This window comes from Copadichromis virginalis, linkage group LG16, assembly GCF_057382275.1.
Source record: "Copadichromis virginalis isolate Kocher_CV1m ecotype Utaka linkage group LG16, C_Virginalis_male_GT1.1, whole genome shotgun sequence".
In the NCBI taxonomy this organism is placed as follows: domain Eukaryota; kingdom Metazoa; phylum Chordata; class Actinopteri; order Cichliformes; family Cichlidae; genus Copadichromis; species Copadichromis virginalis.
Window position 1 is genome coordinate 28,756,003 of NC_140633.1, and position 24,086 is coordinate 28,780,088.

Here is a 24,086-nt window from a genome sequence, read left to right on the forward strand (position 1 = left end):
AGATATCTGTGCAAATTCAATAGATGCATTTGATAAATAGCCGCGTCTATCTAACAGGGAGATAACCCCCTAGTCAATGTATCTGCTATCTGTGTTACAGATAAGAAATACACAAAAGCATGACGTATTCAAAATCACACACAAGCAAACTAACACACAGTGGAGCAAAATCCACACTGAAATATTGGCCAAGCACTTCCACATCCACAGTGAGTGATGTGACTGTATAATTGAGTATTTACATTGCAAACACTGATGAAGCTAGTTAGGAACACTTTGACAAAGCATAAACAGTAATGCTGTACACATGCTAACCCCCCCCAGAGAAGCTCAAGCGTGTTTCTCCTGCAGATGACAGGCTGGCATTTGGAACATGATCCCTCCCTATTTTATGGCTGACTGCACAGAGCAGCTCAGAGGCCTGCTAAGTCATAAAGATGCCAGCCAAACACTTAGATTCCTAATCAGGTCATCAGCAAAGGCTTGTAGGAACTGATGGCTACAGACACATTGCTTCCTGGTGCAGTGCTGCCTTTGTGTTTCAGACTCGAGACATTTGTCAAAATGTAAGAAATGTACCCCGAGACACTGTGCTAATGCAGATTCTGTGCAGCAACAGAAAACAAGATTTGTAATTCTGATTTTGCTGAACTGCTGTCTTTGCTTTAGAGAGCCAGGAGGAACGCTTACGGGACAATACTGCTCAGAGTTCAGACTCTCGCTCAGGTGTCATAGTCATGTCATTTTCTGTTTACTGAAATCTCTAGATGGAGAACTGCTTGGTGGTGAGAAATCACAGGTAAAAATAAAGCTGACATAACATAAGCTAGCATTTACTGCTTTAAAATTGTAAAAAATGTATATATACATATTTTGAAATCATTCTTTAGACCTTTATCTCAGTGTTTATCTTTGGGATAAACTCACAATCAATCACAACAATGTTAAAATGACTTTTTAACCTGCCATCAGGTGGCAGTCTATATTAGTCTATATTAAACTCAGAGAAAAAGAGCCTCGGTCTACTGTGTTGATGGCAACAGATATATCAAACTGCTTTCATCCATCAGACACAGAGCAACATTTACAGCTCTTGAAGACAAATTTTTCTGCAATCTGATTAACGCAAGCATACTTTTACTTTCACTGACAGCAGCAACTGATATCTGAACTAATGCTTCACATAGAGACAACAGAGGAAGACAGCCACAAAATCAGACTGGGAACTGAAAATATCTAGAAGTGGTAAAGAACTGCTAAGCTGCTGTGGGTCTTGATTCACCATATAAATAGTTTAGATGATAAATCATATGTCCAATAGGTTTATATATCATTAAAATCAACATTATAAGTTGAAGTACATTTTAGGATAGTCTATCAGGTAAAGGAAAAGTTTAACACGCTACACTTTACATTGTATACATTGTAAATTTAACCAATGGACACGTGTAATTACGTGTGATTTTCCTTTTTTCTTATACAAAACATCATTATGTAATATTTTGTACTCTTTTTTTTACGATGATGGATGGCAGCAGGCAAGGGAAACTAAAAGACTAAAGCAGGACTTTTAGCGAGGACCTAGAGACGGGAGGAAACATATGGGAAATAAGCATCTTAAAGCAGAAGAAAAAGACAGAAGATGTTAGACAAAACCTTATAATATTATTTATACGAGGAATGGTAAAGCAGACCTCATCACAGATCAGTGGTCTGTAAATATATTGTACAGATTTTTCTTGCAGATCCATATGAAACAGTTATTTGACTCAATTTTTTCCTCCTATTGAATGTTTTGTTGTTGCTTTATGGTTCAAAGGTCAAATCCTGAGTAAAATCTGCTAGGAGGCAAGCATTAAGTTTCTTTGCATGCTCAGTAAATCTACCTATATATACCTAATATACTTTTTATTTCTATTACATGTAACTTCCTGAAACAAAAATAAAATACATGGCAGCTTCTGTCTCTGAGATCAGTGCAGAAGGGAGAGGTAGGAAAAAAGGAAACTACAATAAGCAGTAAAACCAAATGTGAAGATGGAAGAAAATTAGCAAGCAGTTAAAAAAAGCTGCAGATTTCTGGACAAAGTAAAAGTGTTACCTGTCCTCCTTTAGGCTGATACTTGATATTCTCTGTGGAGCCAATCTTAGACTTGATATTCTTGAAGTCAGGGAGTGGCTGGTTGATAATACGGAGCTGCTTGGGTGTTGTTGCAGGTGACTTGGGTGGGGTACGGACCACAGCCACCTTCCTCTCCTGACAAATCAGACTGAGGGAGCGTGGGGTCCCGGGGGTCCTCGAAGATGATGAGTAACTGGGAGGAGTTCCTGGGGTGATGGCTGTTGAGCCAGGGGTGCGTGGGGTGGAGTGGCCACTGCGAGCTGAACGTGAGCGCACTGATTCTGTAACTGGTAAGATGACAAATACAGGTGATGGAGGTGGAGGTGAAGACAGGCTGCAATTCCTTTTATTCAAAATATTTTGAGTCCACAGCACAAAATTACAAAATGCTCTTAATTTATATCTAGAAATAGTAGAAACAGTCTGTAATTACCTGTCATGCTAGGAGCTCGCCCTGTCCTGTGTTCTGCCCTCATCTCAGTGCGAAATGCTGGAGAAAGGGAAAAATCAAAAGTTTTGGATTTAGTGATGGAGAATGAAGAAAAAGAGGAGTTTTAGTGCACGCTAATAGTCCAACATAACATTTTGGCTTTGTAATAAAAGTAAATTAAGTATTAATATAAAAAAACAAATGTTAAAGATGCCAGAAGACAGACAGAAATAGAGCGAGTATGCAAAAATCACTCATTAGCAGATGTCAGCTGGGACTTCTTAAAATAATCAAGCATAAGGCCTTATGAGTGTGCTTTTCACTTTCTAGAAATATTTTTCTAAAATTGATCAACAGTAGTAAAGACTGAATTAGTAGCATTTATCGCACACTGGAGGCTATCAAGAGTTTCGTTTTAGACAACCTAACGTAAACTAAATGCTGATACTTTGTACAGTTTAGGGGAACTGGACCCTACATGTGGGCCTGCGAGGAGCCGTAGAGCCAGAGCTAGTGATAGAGGTAGAGCTCTCTTCATGGTCATGGGGCCCACGGCGACTCATAAATGAGGTGTGGCGTGGCACTGAAGACCTCTTCTCTGGGCTCCGTGACCCACCATCCTGTTGGAAAGCATACAGGGAGCGCATTGTTAGGCCAGTCAGGCAGACTGAGGTTTATCTTTTTAATTCAATGTGAAACAACAGATATCGTTTGCAAGCAATATTACAAAATTAAAGCAAATAATATTCATGTTTGCATGAAAACATGTATGAAATTTCCAGGACTTGTGCAGGAACCCTGTCACTCTTCCATCCACCTACCTTAGCTATTTGTTTCTGTAATTCTGTGGAGCCCTGAGGCTCTGCTGAGGATGGACGAGGTCTATCTAGCGAGGCAGCCGCTCTGGATATGAAGGTGGGGATCTTTGTAAACGGTAAATGATGGGCATGGCACTGAGATGGTACAACAAAGAGGCGTGGTTGGTGAGGCGCATGAAAACAAAATAAAGAACACAGGATGACAAAAAGTGGTGAAAATACCACTGCTACAACATGCATCATGAATGCACATGATCTCATGAATCATGTGGAACAATTTACTATGTAATCTATTAAAGCAGCTCCTCTTGCACATTCATTTTAGTAAGAAACTGAAAACTCATGGGACATGAAAATATCAAACAAATAAACAAAACTTAAGAACGTGAGGGATACTCTTCATCATGCCCATGCAACAGCAACGGGCTACACTGCAGAGCATGGTATTAGAAGACACTTTCAGTATGCTGTGATGACATGACATTTAGGAAATATAGAAAGCATGTTCTTTTAGACACAATAACTGTCATTACCATGGCGGAGGAGTGAAATGGAGTCACGACCACAGGCACTGGAGAAATGTCACAGGTTGGTTCAACACCCACTCAGCAAAATAAACACTCCAAATGCGTCTGTCTTCACTACTTGTGCAAAAACCCATTAAAATATGCCAAGAAGAGGAAACATTTTACAAAATGTAACCACCATTAATAATTTTCTTCATGAAATATGAACAAAAAACTAATGCAACACCTGCCCGTGTTAGTGTGTAGATGGAAGGACAAAGCATTTGCGTTATCTGGATGTGATGTGTTATTGTGTTAATGTCTTTTGAGACTTTTTTTTTTTTGAACTCCGCAAGTCACCCTAGGAAATAACATCATTTTAATGATTCTACTGATAATTGTTTTTTCAAAATTACCGAGATGCTTTTTGTTTCAGATCCTGCAGAAGTCAAGATGTGTATTAGCGGTTTCATATTAATAGCAAAAAAGCAAAAGTTTCAAATATGTTGCACCAAAAAAAGGTTCTGCCTGTTTATAGTGTTCAGTATCCATTGAGTTTCTCTATGCCTATAATTTAATTGTTCATTCATGCTGACTGCCAGCAGAGTTTTCTTGGAATCTCTCTCAGTGTTTTTTGTGCCAGAGGTCGTGCCATTTTTAGGTTTGTTGAGTATACTTACCGATGCTCTGTCACGAGACTGTCTGGCAACGCTGAGAGGCTGACGACTGTCAGGTAGGACCTCTGAGGGACGGAGACAGACAGACAGAGAAGTTCAGGGAAACAAAAATACTTCAGAAGAATTTGTGCGTTAACCTTCGTACATTGAAGGAGAAGGAGTTAGGGCTCTCTAAATGCCCTACTTTGGAGGATTACCCCCATATTTATATCCTTGCAAGAATATGTTCCCATTACATAAAATGTAAAAATTACAGACATCCAACTTTGCATTCTTAAATGTGGCATGGTAAGCAATATGCCAAATTCAATGTTCTATAGGAGCTGGATGTTTCTCTCTTGACAGCTTTGTTCTGCAAAGATTTGGCAAGATATCACACAGAATGGGGGATTTTGTATTATGTAAGGCAACCTTGGAAAAAAAAAAATCGAATTGGGGCATTGCAGCAGTATACTGAGCTTTCCTCATCACTGACACAGAATTCAGTCCGTCAGGGGAAAATGGAGAGCAAACTGCCTCTGGGTCAGAGCAGCATTAGCAAACCTAGTAATAAGTTAAAGGGTGGCTGTCACTTAGCAAAGTCTGTCTACCATCCGGAAGGTCAGTGGTTCAATCTCTGGTACCTCTGGTCTTCATATTGACGTGTCCTTGGGCAAGATGCTGAGGCCCCCATATTCCCCCCGATGCATTGATCGTAGTGACAGTGTGCGTGTAATAGAAAATGCTTCAAGGCATAGACTATATTAAAGTAGCTTGTAGTAAAAAGTGCTTTCAGTACTCAGAGTGGAAAAGTGCTTTTAGCACCACGGAGAAGATACCACAAGTTGGAAATGGCTAAACTGGATATGTAATTTAAAAGACCATCGAGGTTGTGAAGGTCTATAGTTTCTTTACTGACAAGATTCATTATTGTGACAAGTCAGCTGGACACCAGCAGCTGACAGAGAACCTAGATACAAACTGCAAAAAAAGATTTTATGAAGGAAAGATGTATTCATAAAGAATAACATCTTTATGAATGTGTTAGGAATTAAAGTATTATTTAAGTTAACAATACTGTAGTTAAGGGAAGTGTGCTGTGCCTTCTTAGACACATGTATATATGAGCATAGGTGTAAGCACAAACAAATGCTTAAAACAGAGAACACAAGTGAGACAGTATTTGTTAGCTCGGAGAACGAACAAAAAAACACAAAAAAAGCAAAAAATACACAAATGAATCCAAAGAAAATATTAATGAAAGTCAATCTTTATTATGATGAAACACAAAATAAATGCATTTGAAAACAAATGACTAACAAAACTAATAACATTAAACAACCAATAAAACAAAAATGAAGCGGAGGCGAGACAGGGAATGCTGTTGCGGTGACTGTCCTGCAGCAAGCACCAGCTGTGTGACAGACCAAGGCAACGTGTCACCTGTGGTTATTCTCCTGGGGCAGGAGTGGTGCTGGATAGGACGGGTCTGGCGGACTGCTGCTTTCCCCGCAGTCCTCTTGGACGGGGATTGAGTCCGAGTCTCCATTTTTTTGGCCAGGTCAGCCTTCTTTATCACTGCTGCATTATCGGAGAAAAGAGGACCAGTGACAACAGCAGAGGAGTGCAACCACAGACAGAGACAGTCGTGTTATAATACGGAAAACACCACAGAAAGCCTGTGTACGGTTCATGCATACTGAATATTAGCTATCTATTCAATAAGAAAGCCTGCATACAAAACAGTCAGATACACAGGAGGAGCAGCTGACTTGAACATTATTTAACAATGATTATTGCTTCAGTTATTGACTTTATTTTACATACGACGAAAAATAAAATTACAATAACCTTTTTTCTTCTTGAGTTCCTCTTTGGGGATGTAGGCAGGTTCTTTGCGGGTAGGTTTGCGTTCTGGAGTCGAGATTCGTCCCTTAGGCCGCCCCCCCTTAGTCTTGGCTTTAACAGGCTTTTCCTGTTTCTCTGTCTTCCACTGTTGTGCCAGTTTGTTCTGGACCACAGCAGGTTTTTTGACCGGACTAGACATCTTGGGCAAAGGCTCAGTGTGCTCCGTTACCATACTCTTATCGTCATCTGCAGTGTGGAAAATAGGGCATGAGACTTTATTCAGTTTGTGTATTTGAAGCTGACAAGAGGGAATAAAAAGAAGAACCAAAAAAGGTGATCTCACCTTGAGTGTCAACCCAGGAGCTGTCCAGAATGGAGTCATCCATTGTGGTTTCATCTCTATCATAGCTTTCTGTTGGTCCTTCTGTTTCTATGGTCTGAGCCTCCCTCTCGGGGGAGTCGGGAATTTCAGGAACATCTCCCATTTCCTCTAAACTGGCAGCCTCTATGTCCGCTTCCTGAGCCAGCTCCACAGACTCTTCTTCCTCTTCTTCTTCTTCTTTCTGGGCAGCAATGCAAACTGCTTCAGCCTCAGGTGGGGCAGAGAAACGAACGCTGTGGCCCGGCTCTTCGGCTTCATCAATGGTTTGGACCACAGTAATGAAATCATCTTCAACTGTCACCACAGACTCAATGGCAGCATGAGCCTCGGGTATTTCCTTCGTCACGTCGCCTTTGTCCTTCATCTTCTCGACCTCAGCGGGCTTTATTGCATCAGCTTCTTTTTGTCTTGCATCCACTTCAGGCTGGTCTGCAACTTTTGTGTTCATCTCTTCTTCCTTCTCACGCTCTTCCTTTTCTTTCAGCTGCCTTTCTATTGTTTCTTTCTCTTCCTTCTCTCTCAACTCCTTCTCTATTCTTTCTTTTTCCAGCCTTTCTTTCCTTTCTCTCTCCTCTTGTTCCATCTTTTCCCTCTCTTCTCTTTCTTTTCTCTCCCTTTCTTCCTTTTCCTTCTTTTCTCTCTCCTCTCTCTCTTGCTTTTCTTTCAACTCCTTTTCTTCTTTCTCTTTCTTTTCTTTCAATTCCCTCTCCTCTCTTTCTTTCTGCTCTTTTTCTTGTTTTTCTTTCAACTCTTGCTCCTCTTTCGCTTTCTTCTCTTTCTCTTGCTTTTCTTTCAACTCCCTCTCCTCTCTCTCACGCTGCTCTCTTTCTTGTTTTTCTTTCAACTCTCGCTCCTCTTTTTCTTTCTGCTCTCTCTCTTGCTTTTCTTTCAACTCCCTCTCTTCTTTCTCCAATTTCTCCCTCATCTCCTGCTCTTTCTGTTCTTTCTCCTTCCTTTCTGTTTCTTCCTTCAATATCCTCTCTGCCTCTTCTTTCTCTCTCCTTTTCTGCTCTTCCCTCTCTTCCATTTCTTGTTCTTTCTTTTCTGCCTCTTCCTTGATTTTCTTTTCTTCCTCCTCTTTAAGTTTCTTCTCGACTGCTTCTTTCTCTTGCTCTGCCTTCATTTTCTTTTCTGGATCTTCTCTCTCATCTTTGTTTATGCCTAACACAGGTGAAGCTGATCTTTTCGGGGAGCCATACATTTCTCTTTGTTTAAGTTTGGAGGGTGAGAGCACTGGGGAGAGCAGCTTGTCATCATCGATATTGCTCTCCACAGATGAGGCAGATGAAGTTTTAACAGGCCTGGCAATTCGGTCCTTGGCCACACCAGTCAGCTGGTACACATCTTCAGCATCCACTTCCTCATAGGCTTCCTGATGCACCAGCTTCACCTTCTCTCGAAGCTCCTGCAGCTCTCGCTCCTCCTCCAAACTGAGAGGCCTGTCCTCCATCTCCAGTTTCCGGATCTGCCTCTCATAGTCAGCAATCTCAGTTTCTGACGCTGAGCCTTCACCGCTGGCTTGCCGTTCAGTCTCGCTCACTGACCTCCCACCTTCCTCCAGTGTCACAGTGACAGTTGGTGTCACAAAAGGCTCACAGGGCTGAGCAAGTGGTGTCTCGCTTACAGAGGTAATCATCTGATCATCTTCTTTGTTCTTTTTATTTTCTTCAGCTGAATCTTTTCTCTCTTCTTCTTTCTGGTCTTTTTCTTCAGCTGCATCAGCAACTCCTGATGGCTGTGTCTCATCCTCCAAAGACACATCTCTGACTGCTAATTTTCTTGCCTGCTCAGCTACCTTTTCCTCCAGGACAGACGGGGTGAAGACTTGTGCAGAAGTGTCTGTAGGGCTGAACACATCTGCAGGGGACGGCATGGGCCCTGAATATTCACTAAAAACACAATAACCCATCTCTTCCAGCTGGCTGTCACTCTTTCTAGCTCCAGGACTCTGTTCCCCTGAAATTAGGCTAGCCAGTGGGTCATAATTTAAGGCAGAAGAATCAGATTGAATCGACTTCCTCCGAATGATTTCTGGGTCACTGTTTTCTGATTGCAGTCCCGAACGGTTACCAGCAAGGTCAAGCATTTCGGGCAAGTCTTGTGCCATTACTGTGCCATTTTTATATGTATTCTTGGGAGGCTCAGGGGATTCTGGAGATTCCGGTTCAGGACTAGGTTTTGGAGGCTGCTCTGTGATCCTTGGAGGAGATGAGGAGTCTGAAGTAATGGAAGCTGCCGTCTCAAGTATGAGTGGAGGGAAAGATGGTGGCTTATCTGCAGATGGTGTGGTAACTGGAAGGTAGTCTGCTGAGTCATCTAAGCTTCCACTGGTATATGACATGATATCTGTGGCCAGTGGGGAGAAGTTTCTTTGTCTACCTTGGCCACTTTGATCCATTGCTCCTATGGTGATGTTAAGTGAGTAACTCCTCTGCTCTAAGGCAAGTTTACCTGGGGAAAGCCTGCAGTCATTACTCCTGTCAGGAACTGTAAATACCCTAGTGTCTTCTGTTGTACTTTTTTTAGCTTCAGGTTTATCTTGAGCTTCAGCAAGTGTGCTGTAGCTGATCTCAGGAGAACTGGTATCATCAGTACTCTGCTTTTCACCAGCTCTACTCAGTTCGTAATAACCCTCACCTTTACTGTGAGGACCTTCACTAACCTCCATGGCTGATGTTTCAAAATAGGCTGACATCCCAGATCTGTCTTTTGTGTCACTTGTTGAGTCTCCTCCTTGAACTTTGGCTCCCACTGATGTGAAATCAGCAGGAGAGCTGATGCTGCTGAACTCTACCAGCTCCACTGATGGCTGCTTCTCTGACACTGTAATCGGCTCACCATATGTAGGCTGAAGTGTGAGCGATCTGACGGGTTCCTTGGCTTGACTTTGAACATCTGGGGGTACAAAGGATGGCATATCCATGGTGGGACTCTCTGGTACAACTCGTTCACCAGCAAAGAACCCTTGGATCTGGGGCTCATAAAACTCCTCTGGGCGTTTCTCTGATCCAATGCTGTCAGGGCTCATGGATCCACTGTCCTGCTTGTCTGTCTCCATCTTCAAAGCTGAAAGGATATCTGTAAGTTGGCTGTTCGATCATTACAGAAATGCATTGTTTTAGCATGCTGTGAATGAGATATCTATTAAGCCAGGGTCTGGAAAAGCTATGACAAAAACAGGCAAAGCTCTCCTCAGAAACTTACAGCACAATGGTACGGCCATCAATGAAGAAGTACGGCGAGATTACGCGGTCCACCAAGTCACAGATGGATGATAAAATGGGATGGTGGCGTGACGGAAACCAGCATGAGGCAACTGTGATGTTGCTTTATGTGAAACAAGCAATAACAGATGGGAGAAATATCCATGCTGACCTTCAAAACCATCAGATACCAAGTGAAATAACATTTCTGTCATTCAGTAAAATGAAGTGTTTAGTCAGTTTGTCAAGTTTAAAGCTTTTAATATTTAAATAGTTTTCACTATTGTGAAAAATCTAGGGTTTAAATGTTCAGATGTCAGTTTATTAGCACAATCATGGAAGAACTTTACTGGTAAATGACAGATAAATGCTATATGCTGTCACCAGCTAAAGGTGACAAAAACAACCCAAAAAAGAGAAATAATTAGGAATTAAGCTGATACAGAAATGCATTTGATGAGATGGTTTTACCAACAACTGCACCACACTGAACATGAGACAGCCAACACAAAATCCCCTGCAAACTCTGTACTCAGATTCATGATACCAATGATTTATGCACGTGTTGCAGGAATGAATCATGGCTACAAAACTGCGCACAGCACTGGCATACCAGCACTAGGCAATGTATAAACACAATGAAAAATCTGGAAGCTTATAGCAGGTGGAAAAAATAAAACCAGCAACCGTCACGATTAGCATCACTTCACTTCATCATACCACTACGAAAACGGCCGGCCCCGAAAACCACAGCAAGTAAAAGAAAATATAAGCAAAAATACACAATAAAACCAGGTTAAGTTAAAACAATGTGGCTTTTTTTCCCACCAACAAGCCTGTGTTGCCTTGCAGCCGCAGCAGAGCGCAGGGAGGATTACTTGCCATTCCACTTGAATTATAATGCTTATAAGTTATACATTTCCTTTGTACACATCTTGCGTTCTTATACAGTGGGCAATGCAGGAACATGCAGGCAGGGAGAGCAGAGGGCAGGACACACCTGTCTCCGGGCTCTCCTCACCCTCTGCTTCCTCCTCCTCTCTGTCCATAGAGCTCTCTGCAGTAGCACTAGCTGCCTCAGCCGGCTCCAGGTCTAGATCCTGGGCCTCGTCTATGGCCTCTGCCTGCTCTAAGGGCTCAGCTTGGGGGCTGTCCAGCTCGGGCTCTTCCCCACTCCACTGCTGCTCATCAAGAGCTGCCTCGGACTCTGCTGCCTCTGCACTCTCCTCCTCATCTTCCACCTCCTCCTCGTATTCAGCTGTAAGAGCCTCCATGGTCTCTTCTTCCCGAGAACAGGGTGAAAGGGGGACACATTAAGACTACAGGCAACACAGACTTGGGTTATGTGCGAACACAACTTATGACGGGACACTTTCAGCTCTAGGGAAAGATGGCCTAAAATATTTATTTGTTCACACATATATGTACATTACACATACAGTACAGACTGCTGTTATTTATGCATTTTTTGTTTTCTTTTTATCATATTAGAAGAATATGTTTTTTCCCCCCAAATATCTGTCTTTTTAAAATATTTTTTCCAGTCCATAAGCAAATCCTTAACAGATACTGACCTTTGATCTTTTACGACTAAGGTCAGTTGTTTAGTGGTAAAGATAACAGGAAACAACACTTCATGGCTTTACACTGCATGGACAGGATACTATATATGCAAGTAAATGAAGGAACATTGTATTCATTTGAGTGAAAGGAGAGTTAGCTGCAGATCCACCGTGACAATGTCGCATCTTTCTAAGGATTTGCAGCTGATCGTACAAAGTGGTTGCTAATAGTCATTAAATATGATCATTTACATTAGTTTACACTAACTAGAAGTTAATAAATGTCTTCAGTATTACACAAATGTTAAGTTCAGCTGAGATCTGTGATTCCAAACAACGACAGTAAAATATGTCCTGTAAGATAACTTCTGAATCCCTAAGCTATGGGAGTCAAGAGTTCTGGCTTTTCATTTCATTTTAATTTAATATCTCTGGAGAAAGAACTTTCTTTCCTGCACTCTTTTGAGCAAGAAAAAAAAAATCAGCAGCATCAGGAAAGTTTAATAACTGAGACAAGTTGAATCGGTTCGAGATGGGCTCTTGGTTTCTCTATATTACTTTTTTTGTATATTACTGGATAGGGATTTGGATTCTGCCATTAGATTTCCAAAGATTTATTATGCTATTTTTACAGCACCTTCACAGCATTACAGTCATACTAGACTTTACACTTATTTTGTGCTGAATGACTGACAAACTTGTTAAAAAATGCCAAAAAAAACATGAAAAATCAGCTGATTATTTTTAGATTGGTTTGCTTTTTTAAAAGGTTATTTATTATGCTTACTGATGACCCCGAATAACAAGAACAAATGAATGGAATGATTTTTTTTATAACAGAGTTGATAATGGGTGTTTATTAAAAAGGCAGAAGGGCCTCATAAGACTGCATGTGCATGACGTCCACATTTCTGAACCACAAATGTGGGTGAATATGTCTGAGCTGAAAGTCTTCCTTGTTGCCACAGTGAGAGTGTAAAGGTAGGTACGGATGAGTGTAGAGGGTCTGACATAGCACAGTATGGTTTAGGGGATGAGAAGTAGTCTGGAGAAAAGAACCAAAATACATCTCTGGGTCTCCAAGACATCTATGAAAGGCTTATGGTCATGTTCCACAAGTCGGACTTGCACGATGGTCTGACTGATGAGCGAATGGCAATAAAACACTGTTATTTATATAACTACTTTGAACCGTCACTACTATGTGTTAGAGTTAACAGCATGGCAAACACGGATAGCAATGGGCTTGGGTAAAAGAAATTTAAAACAGAAGAGAAATATGGCTGTTAAATTAATATGCTGTTTTGATTGAATAACCAACACAAGGACACACAAACGCACACAAAGACAGACGAAGAGACGAGCTGACGGACGGAGAGACGGAAAGACGAAAGGAGAGAGGAATGGGGGAAGGGAGTCAAATCACAAGAGAAGAGAGGAAAGAAAGAGAAAGGAGATGGAGGGAGGGGGGATGGCAAAGAGGAACCATGCGTGGTTCACCTTCAATCTGTCTAAAGGCCACGGCTTGCCCTGTGGGGCGAGAGCCCGAGTGCGTCCACTCTGGGCTGAACAATGGGTGCTCATAGTACTCCTCTTCGGAGTGGTAGGGGTCGTCCTCGGGCACGGAAACTGAGATGGAGGGGGCGAGGAACTTGCACCTCTCACGAGAATTTTGGAAGCGGCGGAGAGGGCCCGCCTCCTCCTCATCCCCTACATCTACAAACAAGACAGACACAAGGAGAAGAACTGCAGGGAAATCTGGACACGCAGACTGAAAGAGAGAGTGAAAAGGATGGAGAAAAAAAGATAAAGGAAAAGGGAGAAGAAAGCAAAAAACTGGAAAAAAAAACCACCAAAGAATGGCCATCTTAAAAGTGACTTAACATGCAATTAACGATTTTTTTTCTATAAGGAGCTTTGGTCCAAACTTTTTCCATTTGGTCTTGACTTTATTATTTCATCAGCCAGTTCAACTGAACAGCAGTCACTTTGCACATGTAACTTTTTGAGACTGGTCAAACGGCAGAATTAAACTTTATAGATATGACCAGGAAAATATATTCTGCATTTATTGTATCGTTATTGATTTAGCTACTACTGATACTAGACTGAACAGAACTGAAAGCAGAACAAATATGGGCCCAGCTATGGTCCTTTAACTTTTATGAAATGCTAAGTAACCAGCAAGTTCAAAACAATTTTTGCCTGACTATTTAAGATGGACATTTTTTGCAGTGAAAAGAGAGATAAAGCTTGAAGAGAAACCGACAAAAGAAACAGAAAGAGTCAGCAGAGAGGGGAATGCCAAAGAAGAAGAAGAGAAAACTTGTTTGAGAGCAAGAGAGACGTAACACACAGAGGACAATGACAAACAGACAGTGACAAGCAACTCAAGATAACAAAGCTTTGGGGGCCAGCCATTCTTTGAGAGCAACAAAACGGGCATATTGTATCATTTGTGAAAGATATCTGCTTCACATATGAATGATTCAACCAAAAATAAAATACATACAACATTAAAAATAAACAGCTACAACAGTTATAGCACTAATACAGCAGAAGTCGCTAACAAACCTGTAATGTTTTGTGGGGGTTTTAAAAGCCACAGTGAGAACAAACCTCAACACTAATACAAACTACTCAGTCCTGTAAAACACTCCACCTACAGTAAGGAACCTACATCCCAACAGCTTTACAGCTGTTTGTCATGAGCACACAACACATAACAACACATGTCACAAGGCTTTGCAGCTCCTAACCTTATTTCTTTTAGTTTTAGTTTTATAGCCCAGTCACTGCTTAAAAAATTCGATCAAACATAAATAATCAAACTTTATCACAGCTCTAACTGGGATGTTCAAAATCACAGGATAAATCTACACTGTGTGATTCAGAAAATGTAAATTAAATATAAAGTATTTTATGTGTGCAAACGGCATTCATCATCTTCCAGTCTCAAGAGGCAAGCTATACTAAATTATGTAACTAGATTGCATTTCTACATTGGGAGGGGCTTTTTTAATACCCAATTTATTGGCTTTTCTACACCTTGCTGCAGCTTTCTTAGTCCTTAAATGTATAATTTGTATAAACAGAGCTAGATCTCTGTCACCTATAGCCACAGCCAAAGACACAGGGTACAATGACCAAAAAACGCAACACAATGATTAGACAGGCAAAACTGAAGACATAACTCAAGTAAAATCACAAACAACAAGAAATCAGAGGGTTACCTAAATTGGCTGTCATATTAGTGTGTAGAAGACAGTGAAATGAAGAGGTTAGAAAAGGAAATGGATGGAAAGGATGACAAAAAGAGTGCACTTAGTAGAGGTGGAGTGTTCATGCATGTTATTGCGTCTTTGTCAGGATAAATGGGGATCATAATGAAGATATTCATTTTATCTGTTTCAGGCATACAATGATGACACATATGCAGTATTCCAAAAGAAATGGATGACAGGAAAAAAGGAGAAGATGTTTCTGCTTATAGCAGCTTAAGTAGATTTTCTGAACGTTTATCAACGTGTGGTTCATGCCCTTTAGGCAGGGCGTGTCCGGAGAGGTGGGGCACTTCCAGTGCAAGCATACACCAAGACCCAAGTCTTGGTGGTCATAAAGCATCAGAAGCCACAGTCAAAAGAAGAAGTCTCTCTCTTTAAGAGACATACCGAGTATGTATTTATATTCTTGGCCTACCTTGTTCTAGAGGTCCAAAGTGCTCTGCAGCAGGTGAGGGGGGAGGCGAGGGAGGCAAATTGGTGGTGTCTTCAACTAGAAAGTGTGACAGAGATAAAAGACTGAAGTTATTAAAAAAAATAAATCACATATTATAAAGGATACTTTCCACTAGCAGAAAACACTTCTTGCAAGGTAACATGCCAAGCATATATATGTATAGCAAGGTATTGCAAGGCTGAAAACTGCTAATTTCCATTTTCACATGCATTTTTACAAGCCAAAAAAAAAAAAAAAAAAAAAAGAGTAAAACATGGAGTACAGGTGCAGAATCCTGTAAAAAAGTGCTGTGAATAAGCAATAGCTTTGTATTTTTCTGTTTAAATAGCAGAAAAAGAAAGGCACTGCTAAATATGAACTCTGGCCATCCAATCGGTACCACATCTGGCAGCCAAACAGGATTGCTGTCCAACCATTGCTTAAATCATCAGTTAATACCAGTGAGTGCATATTCCCTGTTATTTTTAGTTTCAGTGTCAGTTGCTCACAGTTTTCACTGCAGCAGTAATTAGAAACAATTTAGTCTTTTTTTTTTTTTTTAAATCACAGTTATAAACTGCACAGATCATACAGTGGGGCAAAAAAGTATTTAGTCAGCCACCAATTGTGCAAGTTCCCCCACTTAAAATGATGACAGAGGTCAGTAATTTGCACCAGAGGTACACTTCAACTGTGAGAGACAGAATGTGAAAAAAAAAATCCATGAATCCACATGGTAGGATTTGTAAAGAATTTATTCATAAATTAGGGTGGAAAATAAGTATTTGGTCACCTCAAACAAGGAAAATCTCTGGCTCTCACAGACCTGCAACGTCTTCTGTAAGAAGCTTTTCTGTCCCCCACTCGTTACCTGTATGAATGGCACCTGTTTGAACCCATCATCTGTATAAAAGACACCTGTCCACAGCCTCAAACAGTCAGACTCCAAACGCCGCCATGGCCAAGACCAAAGAGCTTTCGAAGGACACCAGGAAAAGTATTGTAGACCTGCACCAGACTGGGAAGAGTGAATCTACAATAGGCAAGCAGCTTGGTGTGAAAAAAATCAACTGTGGGAGCAATCATCAGAAAATGGAAGACATACAAGACCACTGATAATCTCCCTCGATCTGGGGCTCCACGCAAGATCTCATCCCGTGGGGTCAAAATGATCATGAGAACGGTGAGCAAAGATCCCAGAACCACACGGGGGGACCTGGTGAATGACCTGCAGAGAGCTGGGACCAAAGTAACAAAGGTCACCATCAGTAACACACTACAACGGCAGGGAATCAAATCCCGCAGTGCCAGACGTGTTCCGCTGCTGAAGCCAGTGCATGTCCAGGCCCGTCTGAAGTTTGCCAGAGAGCACATGGATGATACAGCAGAGGATTGGGAGAATGTCATGTGGTCAGATGAAACCAAAGTAGAACTTTTTGGTATAAACTCAACTCGTCGTGTTTGGAGGAAGAAGAATACTGAGTTGCATCCCAAGAACACCATACCTACTGTGAAGCATGGGGGTGGAAACATCATGCTATGGGGCTGTTTTTCTGCCAAGGGGACAGGACGACTGATCCGTGTTAAGGACAGAATGAATGGGGCCATGTATCGTGAGATTTTGAGCCAAAACCTCCTTCCATCAGTGAGAACTTTGAAGATGAAACGAGGCTGGGTCTTCCAACATGACAATGATCCAAAACACACCGCCCGGGCAACAAAGGAGTGGCTCCGTAAGAAGCATTTGAAAGTCCTGGAGTGGCCTAGCCAGTCTCCAGACCTCAACCCCATAGAAAATCTGTGGCGGGAGTTGAAAGTCTGTGTTGTTCAGCGACAGCCCCAAAACATCACTGCTCTCGAGAAGATCTGCATGGAGGAATGGGCCACAATACCAGCTACTGTGTGTGCAAACCTGGTAAAGACCTATAGTAAACGTTTGACCTCTGTTATTGCCAACAAAGGTTATGTTACAAAGTATTGAGTTGTATTTTTGTTATTGACCAAATACTTATTTTCCACCCTGATTTACGAATAAATTCTTTACAAATCCTACCATGTGGATTCATGGATTTTTTTTTTCACATTCTGTCTCTCACAGTTGAAGTCTACCTCTGGTGCAAATTACTGACCTCTGTCATCATTTTAAGTGGGGGAACTTGCACAATTGGTGGCTGACTAAATACTTTTTTGCCCCACTGTATATCCTTTCTGTACATATACACAGGCACATTACACTATGCTTATGCACATTTTACTCCTGTTATGGGTATTATATATGTGGCTGTTCCCTGCTTGATTCTGTTGCCAAAGACGGGGGTCAGACAGTAAGAAACAGGCTAGGCAACGTGGGAGTTGAAAGTGACTAATTAAAGGATGGAGGTATGAGCTACTCTTGTTACTACAGGTACACTGTTCCATGTAAATGTTTGACAACCAGAAGCCTGGTTTTCAAGTGTGCAGGTTATGAGACTAATTAAACAAAATATACAACTGGTCTACTGTTTAGAAAGAACTACTAGAGTTGCTGAGGGAAAATACAGACATTTCTGTGTCTCCAACATATTCTCTTTTGCTGCAACATGTTTTTAACGTTCTTCAATTAGCGAGTCTTTTCAGGTTAGTAACAGTCTGCTATATTGCTCCACTGTTCACTTATTAAAAAAAAACAGGTATAACAATAGGACTAAAGATTAATAATTTCAGCTGTCTAGCAGATGGATTAGGTGCTCCGACTCCTGAAATGCTGCTTTTAGGGATCTGGAGACATGTCCTCTGCACCCAGGGCCAGGTCCCATGTGAACAGGGGCCTGCATATTATAGTTTTCCAATTGCTACTGCTCTCTAGCACCATTAAAGAACATATGTGCATTTTTATAGCTCACCTGATGGCAGTCTTTGAGTCTCCTGCTCTCCCTTCAGTACTGCCACTGCCTCTGCTGTCACTTCCTGTACAATCCGGGCTGACACTTGCTCTACCCAGACACAGACATACAAGGTCAATGCAATATTATTAAACATGTTTCAACCAGACTAATTCTCTGTCCATTTTGCTTTACAGTAGCTCTTTCATGTCACTCAAAATGTGAGACGAAAGGCAGCATGAGGGGGCTGAGATTGTCTTCATAACACCATGTCTGCTAGTGAAGGCTGCAAGTGTCACCATGGGAACACAACATCCCATGCAGACACAAAGTATGAAAAAATACCTGTAATACTTTCTCTATTTTCATCACGACAAAGGAAATTTTACATTTCAATAACACACAGTAACATTTATAAAAATACTGCCAAACCTAAAAGTAACATAAAGAATAAAGAATGCAACAGCTTTTTACATAGAAATACAAGAATGATACCGCAATGTGTAATACTGTCAGTTGTTTACTATTGTTTTTGATTTTTTTTAATGAATGATCAAATGTGAGCTGAATCCAGTTCCGTCGGCGCAGACTTTTTTGTAATTTAACTATCAATCTGAATTCATTTCATTATCCAGGAAAGAGTGCTGTCTCAAGATGCAGTTCAAAGATGGACCCAACTGCAGGCCAGCACAAAAAAAGTGAGCTTTATTTCTAAGCTGGTAAAACAGTCCAGAATGAAAGCAAATACGGAACTGATTAAACCAAGAATATAAAAAACCTGACAAAAAGCAGGAACAGGAAGAGAATGACAAAGAGAGAGGTACACAGAGGACTAACTGGGAATAGGAAACAGAACTTAATCAACACAATAAACAGACAGAAAGTGAAACAGCGGACATGAGAGGAAAATGAGCCACAAGAATAAAAGATAAATGAACAAACTGGCAGCAGGAGGACTGAAAGGAGATAGGGAAACACTGAGGGAGCTAAACACAGGTAACAAACTCAAACTAGGAACTAAAGCTGAATGAAAAGCAACAGTAGAGCAAACCATTATCCTAAACAGTATTCAGATCCCATAACAACGCACTCCAACACTAAAAATTAACTAGACCTGGAAGGATAAAGATACTGGAAATACAATAAAATCACAACAGGAAACTAACAATAATCAAAAACTTTGAACATTAGAACACCAATGAAACCAAACAGTAAATATTTAATTTAAAAAAACAATCCAAAAGCTCCAAAAATGTGGCCAAACCCAAGGAGAGTTTGTCATGGCCAGGTGCTGAAGCACAAGGCAGTTTGGTACTGTTTGGTATTTATATATCAGAAAGCCCAGCAACAATTTTGCTTTAGGGTCCATTAGCAAAATTAGTTCCTGATAATATAATGTCAGATTGGGTTTATTGCAAATTTAGATAAACTCTCTGCAATTCGTTTTTTTTCTTTTTACCAGCTATACAGTAAAGTAAGAAATAAAAACAATGTTAGATGGTAATACTAGTGTTAGCATTTAGCAAGAAGCTGTCAACACAATATGCCCGTCTAACACTTGTAGGCAGTAGGTGTTAAATAACTACAGTATAACAGGAAAAGCCAGCGTGCACACAGTTTTCAATTGTAACAAAGGGAGTAAGTCTGTGACAGTTATGTACTCATGCGCTAATATAGTGTTATCCTAAATCAGGACACACACAAAAGGGCACCATACGAAACTGGTCAAGCAGTCTGCATTCAAGCTTTCATCAGTCTGCCTGCATGCATGTACGAATCAGAGAGGACGGCAGAGTTTTAAACAAAACCATCATTTCTATAGTAACAGCAGTTATGTATGGCTGGATGGCATTGTGATGTTTTTTTACTGTTGCCGTTTAAGAACCTTTTTCTTTCCAGCATCACCCACACATCAACACACACAAGCTGGCAGGGACACACACACGCACACACGCGCAATAACCCACATACATTCACTTCTTCCGGGAACACTTAACACAGCCCACTCACCAACTCGAAGCCACCATTTCCCATTTTCAATAGCAAAGTGCAATAAATGTGTACCACCTTTTTCACTGCTTCCAGGCAAAATCCTTTCATCTGATACTAAAAAGTAGAAGAGAGGCGTCCTCGTCAAACCTGCTCAATGGTTGTAACATCAAATAACAGCCCCTAAAGCTAAAAACGGGCATTAAAAGAAAAGCCTGTACATTTTTGTGAATGGTTTAGAACCACACTGCCTTTGTGTCTTTTTTTTTTTTTCCCACATTAACAATTGCAAAGATGATTTTAACACTGAGAACGACATATTTTATTCAAACTAATGCTTGGCACAAAATTCCAGTTACGTTCATGTAAGCCACTTACAAATGTCCTTACAAAGTTTCTGAAGCAAGCATGGGGATCTACTGAAGATAGTGCAACTATTACAGAATAGGGAAGTAGCTTAATTGCACAATTGCAAGATTCAAATGAAAACTAAAAAATATGGAAATGTCAACTTGACTACTAGAGCAGTATGGAATTTATGTGTAAAAAACAACAACCACTTTTTGGGAAATTGTGAATTTTGTGTGTGTGTGTGTGTGTGTGTGTGTGTGTGTGTGTGTGTGTGTGTGTGTGTGTGTGTGTGTGTGTGTGTGTGTGACAAACAAATCTAGACAAATGCACAATGACAAAGCATTAGCAATGCAAAAAAACCCAACCTTGTCACATCCATAAAGCCAGCTGGCACTGATGAAAACTAGCCTTGTATGGCTGTCTCAGCATTCTCTGATGAAGTGATGTCAAATGACAGCCTGTCTGTCACTGGCTGTGACAGCAGAATCTATCTTACTACACCACTAAACAAAAGTAACACGATACGTATAAACAGACCTGCTCTCACTGTAAAAGAAAAGCATGCATTACCTGTATGACAGGCGACCGAACCTCTGAATGCTCCCTCTTTGAGCAGAGACTGTGACTGGAAGCCCCAAAGTCGACGCAAGGCACAAACAGTGCACCACACAGAGGCACACACACACACACACACACACACGCACGCACGCACGCACGCACGCGCACACACACACACACACACAGAGCAGGACTGATGTTTGCCATGATACCAGCAGGCACCCAAAATGTGTAAAGCAAGTGGTTGTCATAGCAACAGACCAGTGGGCCATTGACTTGGGTCCATACGTAATTCAGATGCGAGCATCCTGTCATTCGGTTTCAACCTCCATGTCTAAAGCTACCAATCAAAAGAAACGATGACTTATTTCCTTTTTTTTGACACATGATGCAAGTCTGAGCAATTTCTATTTTTAAATCATCTGATGAAGTAAAATAAATGTTAATTGTTTTCATTTTCTCAATGAAATCGCAGTGGAACAAATTGTTTTGTTTTTAGCTATAAAGAACAGATATTTGAACAATTTCTTTCAAAACAAAGGTTAAATTAAACCCCTGTTTTCATAGTGGTGATTACCTTAAAGTATGTAATATAGTTAAGTAAGCCAGGAGTGACAGCTAACAGCTAACTGTCACGGACCCGGCTCTGGAGGACTCGTGGGTCCGTGAGCAGGATGGACCGTTATTATCATTATTATTGTTATTAGTATTATTATTATTGTTTTTATTATTATTATTAGTGTTGTTGTTGTTATTTGGGGATGTGTGTCTTTCTGCACTGTGCTGTGTTGTTCTGTGTTCCACTCATTATATGTAGAGGCAGGGTGTGGGTGTGTGGGTGTGTACAAGTGTGGCTGGAGGATGGAGAACAGCCACATGCGGGCCTGATGGGTGTGGCCCGGCAGGAGGACTGGCCACACCTGAAGTTCCTACCACACACCTGTTGGTGATCAGGGCTCGTCGGGGGAGCTACTTAGGAGAGTGTTGGAGCTCCCACCAGTGCGGGTTCATTGAGTTATCCTACCAGGAGAAAGAGTGGTCCAGAAAGGCTGCACGCACGGGGTGTGCGGAAACACAAGAGCGGGGAGCACGAGCACAGACGTCGGAGGGAAGCACACACACGGGATTCAAGGGAGCAACGGGGAGTTATTGTGTTTACAGCTTCTCACTGTAAATAAAAAGCACTGTTTGCATCGCAGAGTCTGCGTTTTGGGTCCTCATTCCCCATATCCCCACGGTCTGCCTGCCAGAACACAAGCAAGCTCAGTTTGTAGCTACGTAATCGGAGACAAAAACCTTCACAAAATATATTATCCTCGGCAATTAGACCAATTAGTAGGGCTGGGCGATATATCAAGTTTTTTAAAAATATCGATATATTTTCATACGAGATATAAGATGTGACAATATCGTTTATATCGATATAGTCTATGTTACGTTATAATTATACTTGTGGAGCCGCAGGTTTGCCTCTCTTTCGTCCACTTTTGTCTCTACGCAACGTTACTCTGCCTCGCCTCTCCTTCACTGAACACAACTCCGCCTCCCCCATAGCTTCACCTGACAATGACAAGGCAATGACAAGATGAAAGCGGAAAATCTCCGTTAGCGAATTACCGCGGATGGCCCCGTGCGTGGGGCTGGACGGTGTCAACGTGTTAGCGAGCTAACCGCGCTAACGACATGCAGCCCGGAGGGGCTGCACGGCCTAAAATCCTTTCATTTTCTCAAAACTCGACAGTGCGCCTTATGTATGAATTCTGGTTGTGCTTACTGACCACGAACCGATTTTATGTGGTACACAGCGCTCAGCAATCTGTCAAAAAAATTTTAATATGACTTTGCTAAGCTACGGAGCTGCACGGCTTGATGTCGGAGGATTTTGGCTACCGGGGAGGAGCCTCGCGGAGTGATACGTACTGTGTGTGTATAAGGACCACAAATGGCACCTGTTCAGAGACGTGGTGCAGCTGTGAAATCTGTCTCTTTGTTATTATGCTCAGCGTCTATTAGTTTACATTTTGACTGCACAATTGTGAGCTTTTTGTTATGCACAAAAACAACATTTTCTTTTATTTATGGGCCATGATTATTTAATAAATGCTGATAATTTATTTTTGAGTAATTTCTTCATGTACATCTACGCTGTATGTAAATAAAAGTGCCCATGTGACATCTGGGACACAGTGTGACTAAGAACTCTCTTTTTGTTCTTAACTTATGGCTTTAAAAAAAAAAAAATCGAGATATATATCTTATATCGCTATCCAGCTAAAAAATATCGAGATATGAATTTTGGGTCATATCGCCCAGCCCTACCAATTAGATTTTGCTTTCTTAACCCAACACATACAGATCAGACATACACATGTAGTGGAAATAGGGCAGGGCAATATGGCCAAAAATATTTATCATGATATATATTTGAAAATTTGCGATAACGATATAACTGACGATATAATTGACACGAGACAAAATACTCCTCAACTTTATTGGTGCAAAAAAAAAAAAAAAACCCCATCAATGTATTTTCACTTAAACAAGCAGCTGTTTTTTATGTGCATTAAAGCTATATAAAAATTTAACAGTGCAAATGCAAATTCCTTGCTGACAGTTTAACCAAAAGGCATTTCCAGCATAAAATGGCCGACATATCCTTAGCATAAAGAGGTTATACACACACTATGCAGTAATATTATGTTGAAGCACAGTATGTATCACTCCGCAAGGCTCCTGACTACGGTACTCGTAATGCTCTGACAATCCATCAAGTGATGCGGCTTCGCAGCTTAGCAAAGTCGTACTAAAACATTTTTTGACAGATTTTTGAGAGCTGTGTACCACATAAAATTGTTTCGGTAATAACTGTAATAACGATGGCCCCCTTGCATGCTCTACCAAAAAATGTGTATCTGATGGACGGAAGCCAAACCAGTTCTGCACCACTGAAGTTTCACCGCTTTCGCCCTTCTCATTCTGCGTCGCCGCCATGCTTTTTCTGCCATGTGATAACAAAGGCACTGCGCATGCACGTTTTACCCATATTCTATCGCGATATTTCATTTTCTTATCATTGCCTAACA

The 24,086-nt window shown here is 41.1% G+C and overlaps 1 protein-coding gene across 12 annotated transcripts in view; it reads right to left on the bottom strand.

Moving 5' to 3' along the window:
- map2 (microtubule-associated protein 2) overlaps positions 1-24,086 on the bottom strand; it is a 105,829-nt gene that overhangs the window by 18,989 nt on the left and 62,754 nt on the right. For 7 of the 12 annotated variants that reach the window (XM_085434282.1, XM_085434292.1, XM_085434281.1 and 4 more), the window contains 12 exons: positions 18,127-18,216; positions 15,227-15,301; positions 13,028-13,243; positions 10,966-11,247; positions 6,724-9,828; positions 6,384-6,626; positions 5,976-6,113; positions 4,557-4,618; positions 3,374-3,505; positions 3,031-3,172; positions 2,556-2,612; positions 2,102-2,409 (listed from right to left, as the gene is read on the bottom strand). In XM_085434282.1, the coding sequence (XP_085290408.1) occupies positions 2,102-2,409; positions 2,556-2,612; positions 3,031-3,172; positions 3,374-3,505; positions 4,557-4,618; positions 5,976-6,113; positions 6,384-6,626; positions 6,724-9,828; positions 10,966-11,247; positions 13,028-13,243; positions 15,227-15,301; positions 18,127-18,216 (4,850 nt within the window). The remainder of the gene's footprint in view (positions 1-2,101; positions 2,410-2,555; positions 2,613-3,030; positions 3,173-3,373; positions 3,506-4,556; positions 4,619-5,975; positions 6,114-6,383; positions 6,627-6,723; positions 9,829-10,965; positions 11,248-13,027; positions 13,244-15,226; positions 15,302-18,126; positions 18,217-24,086) is intronic. The other 5 variants (XM_085434289.1, XM_085434285.1, XM_085434287.1 and 2 more) reach the window with 4 other exon arrangements.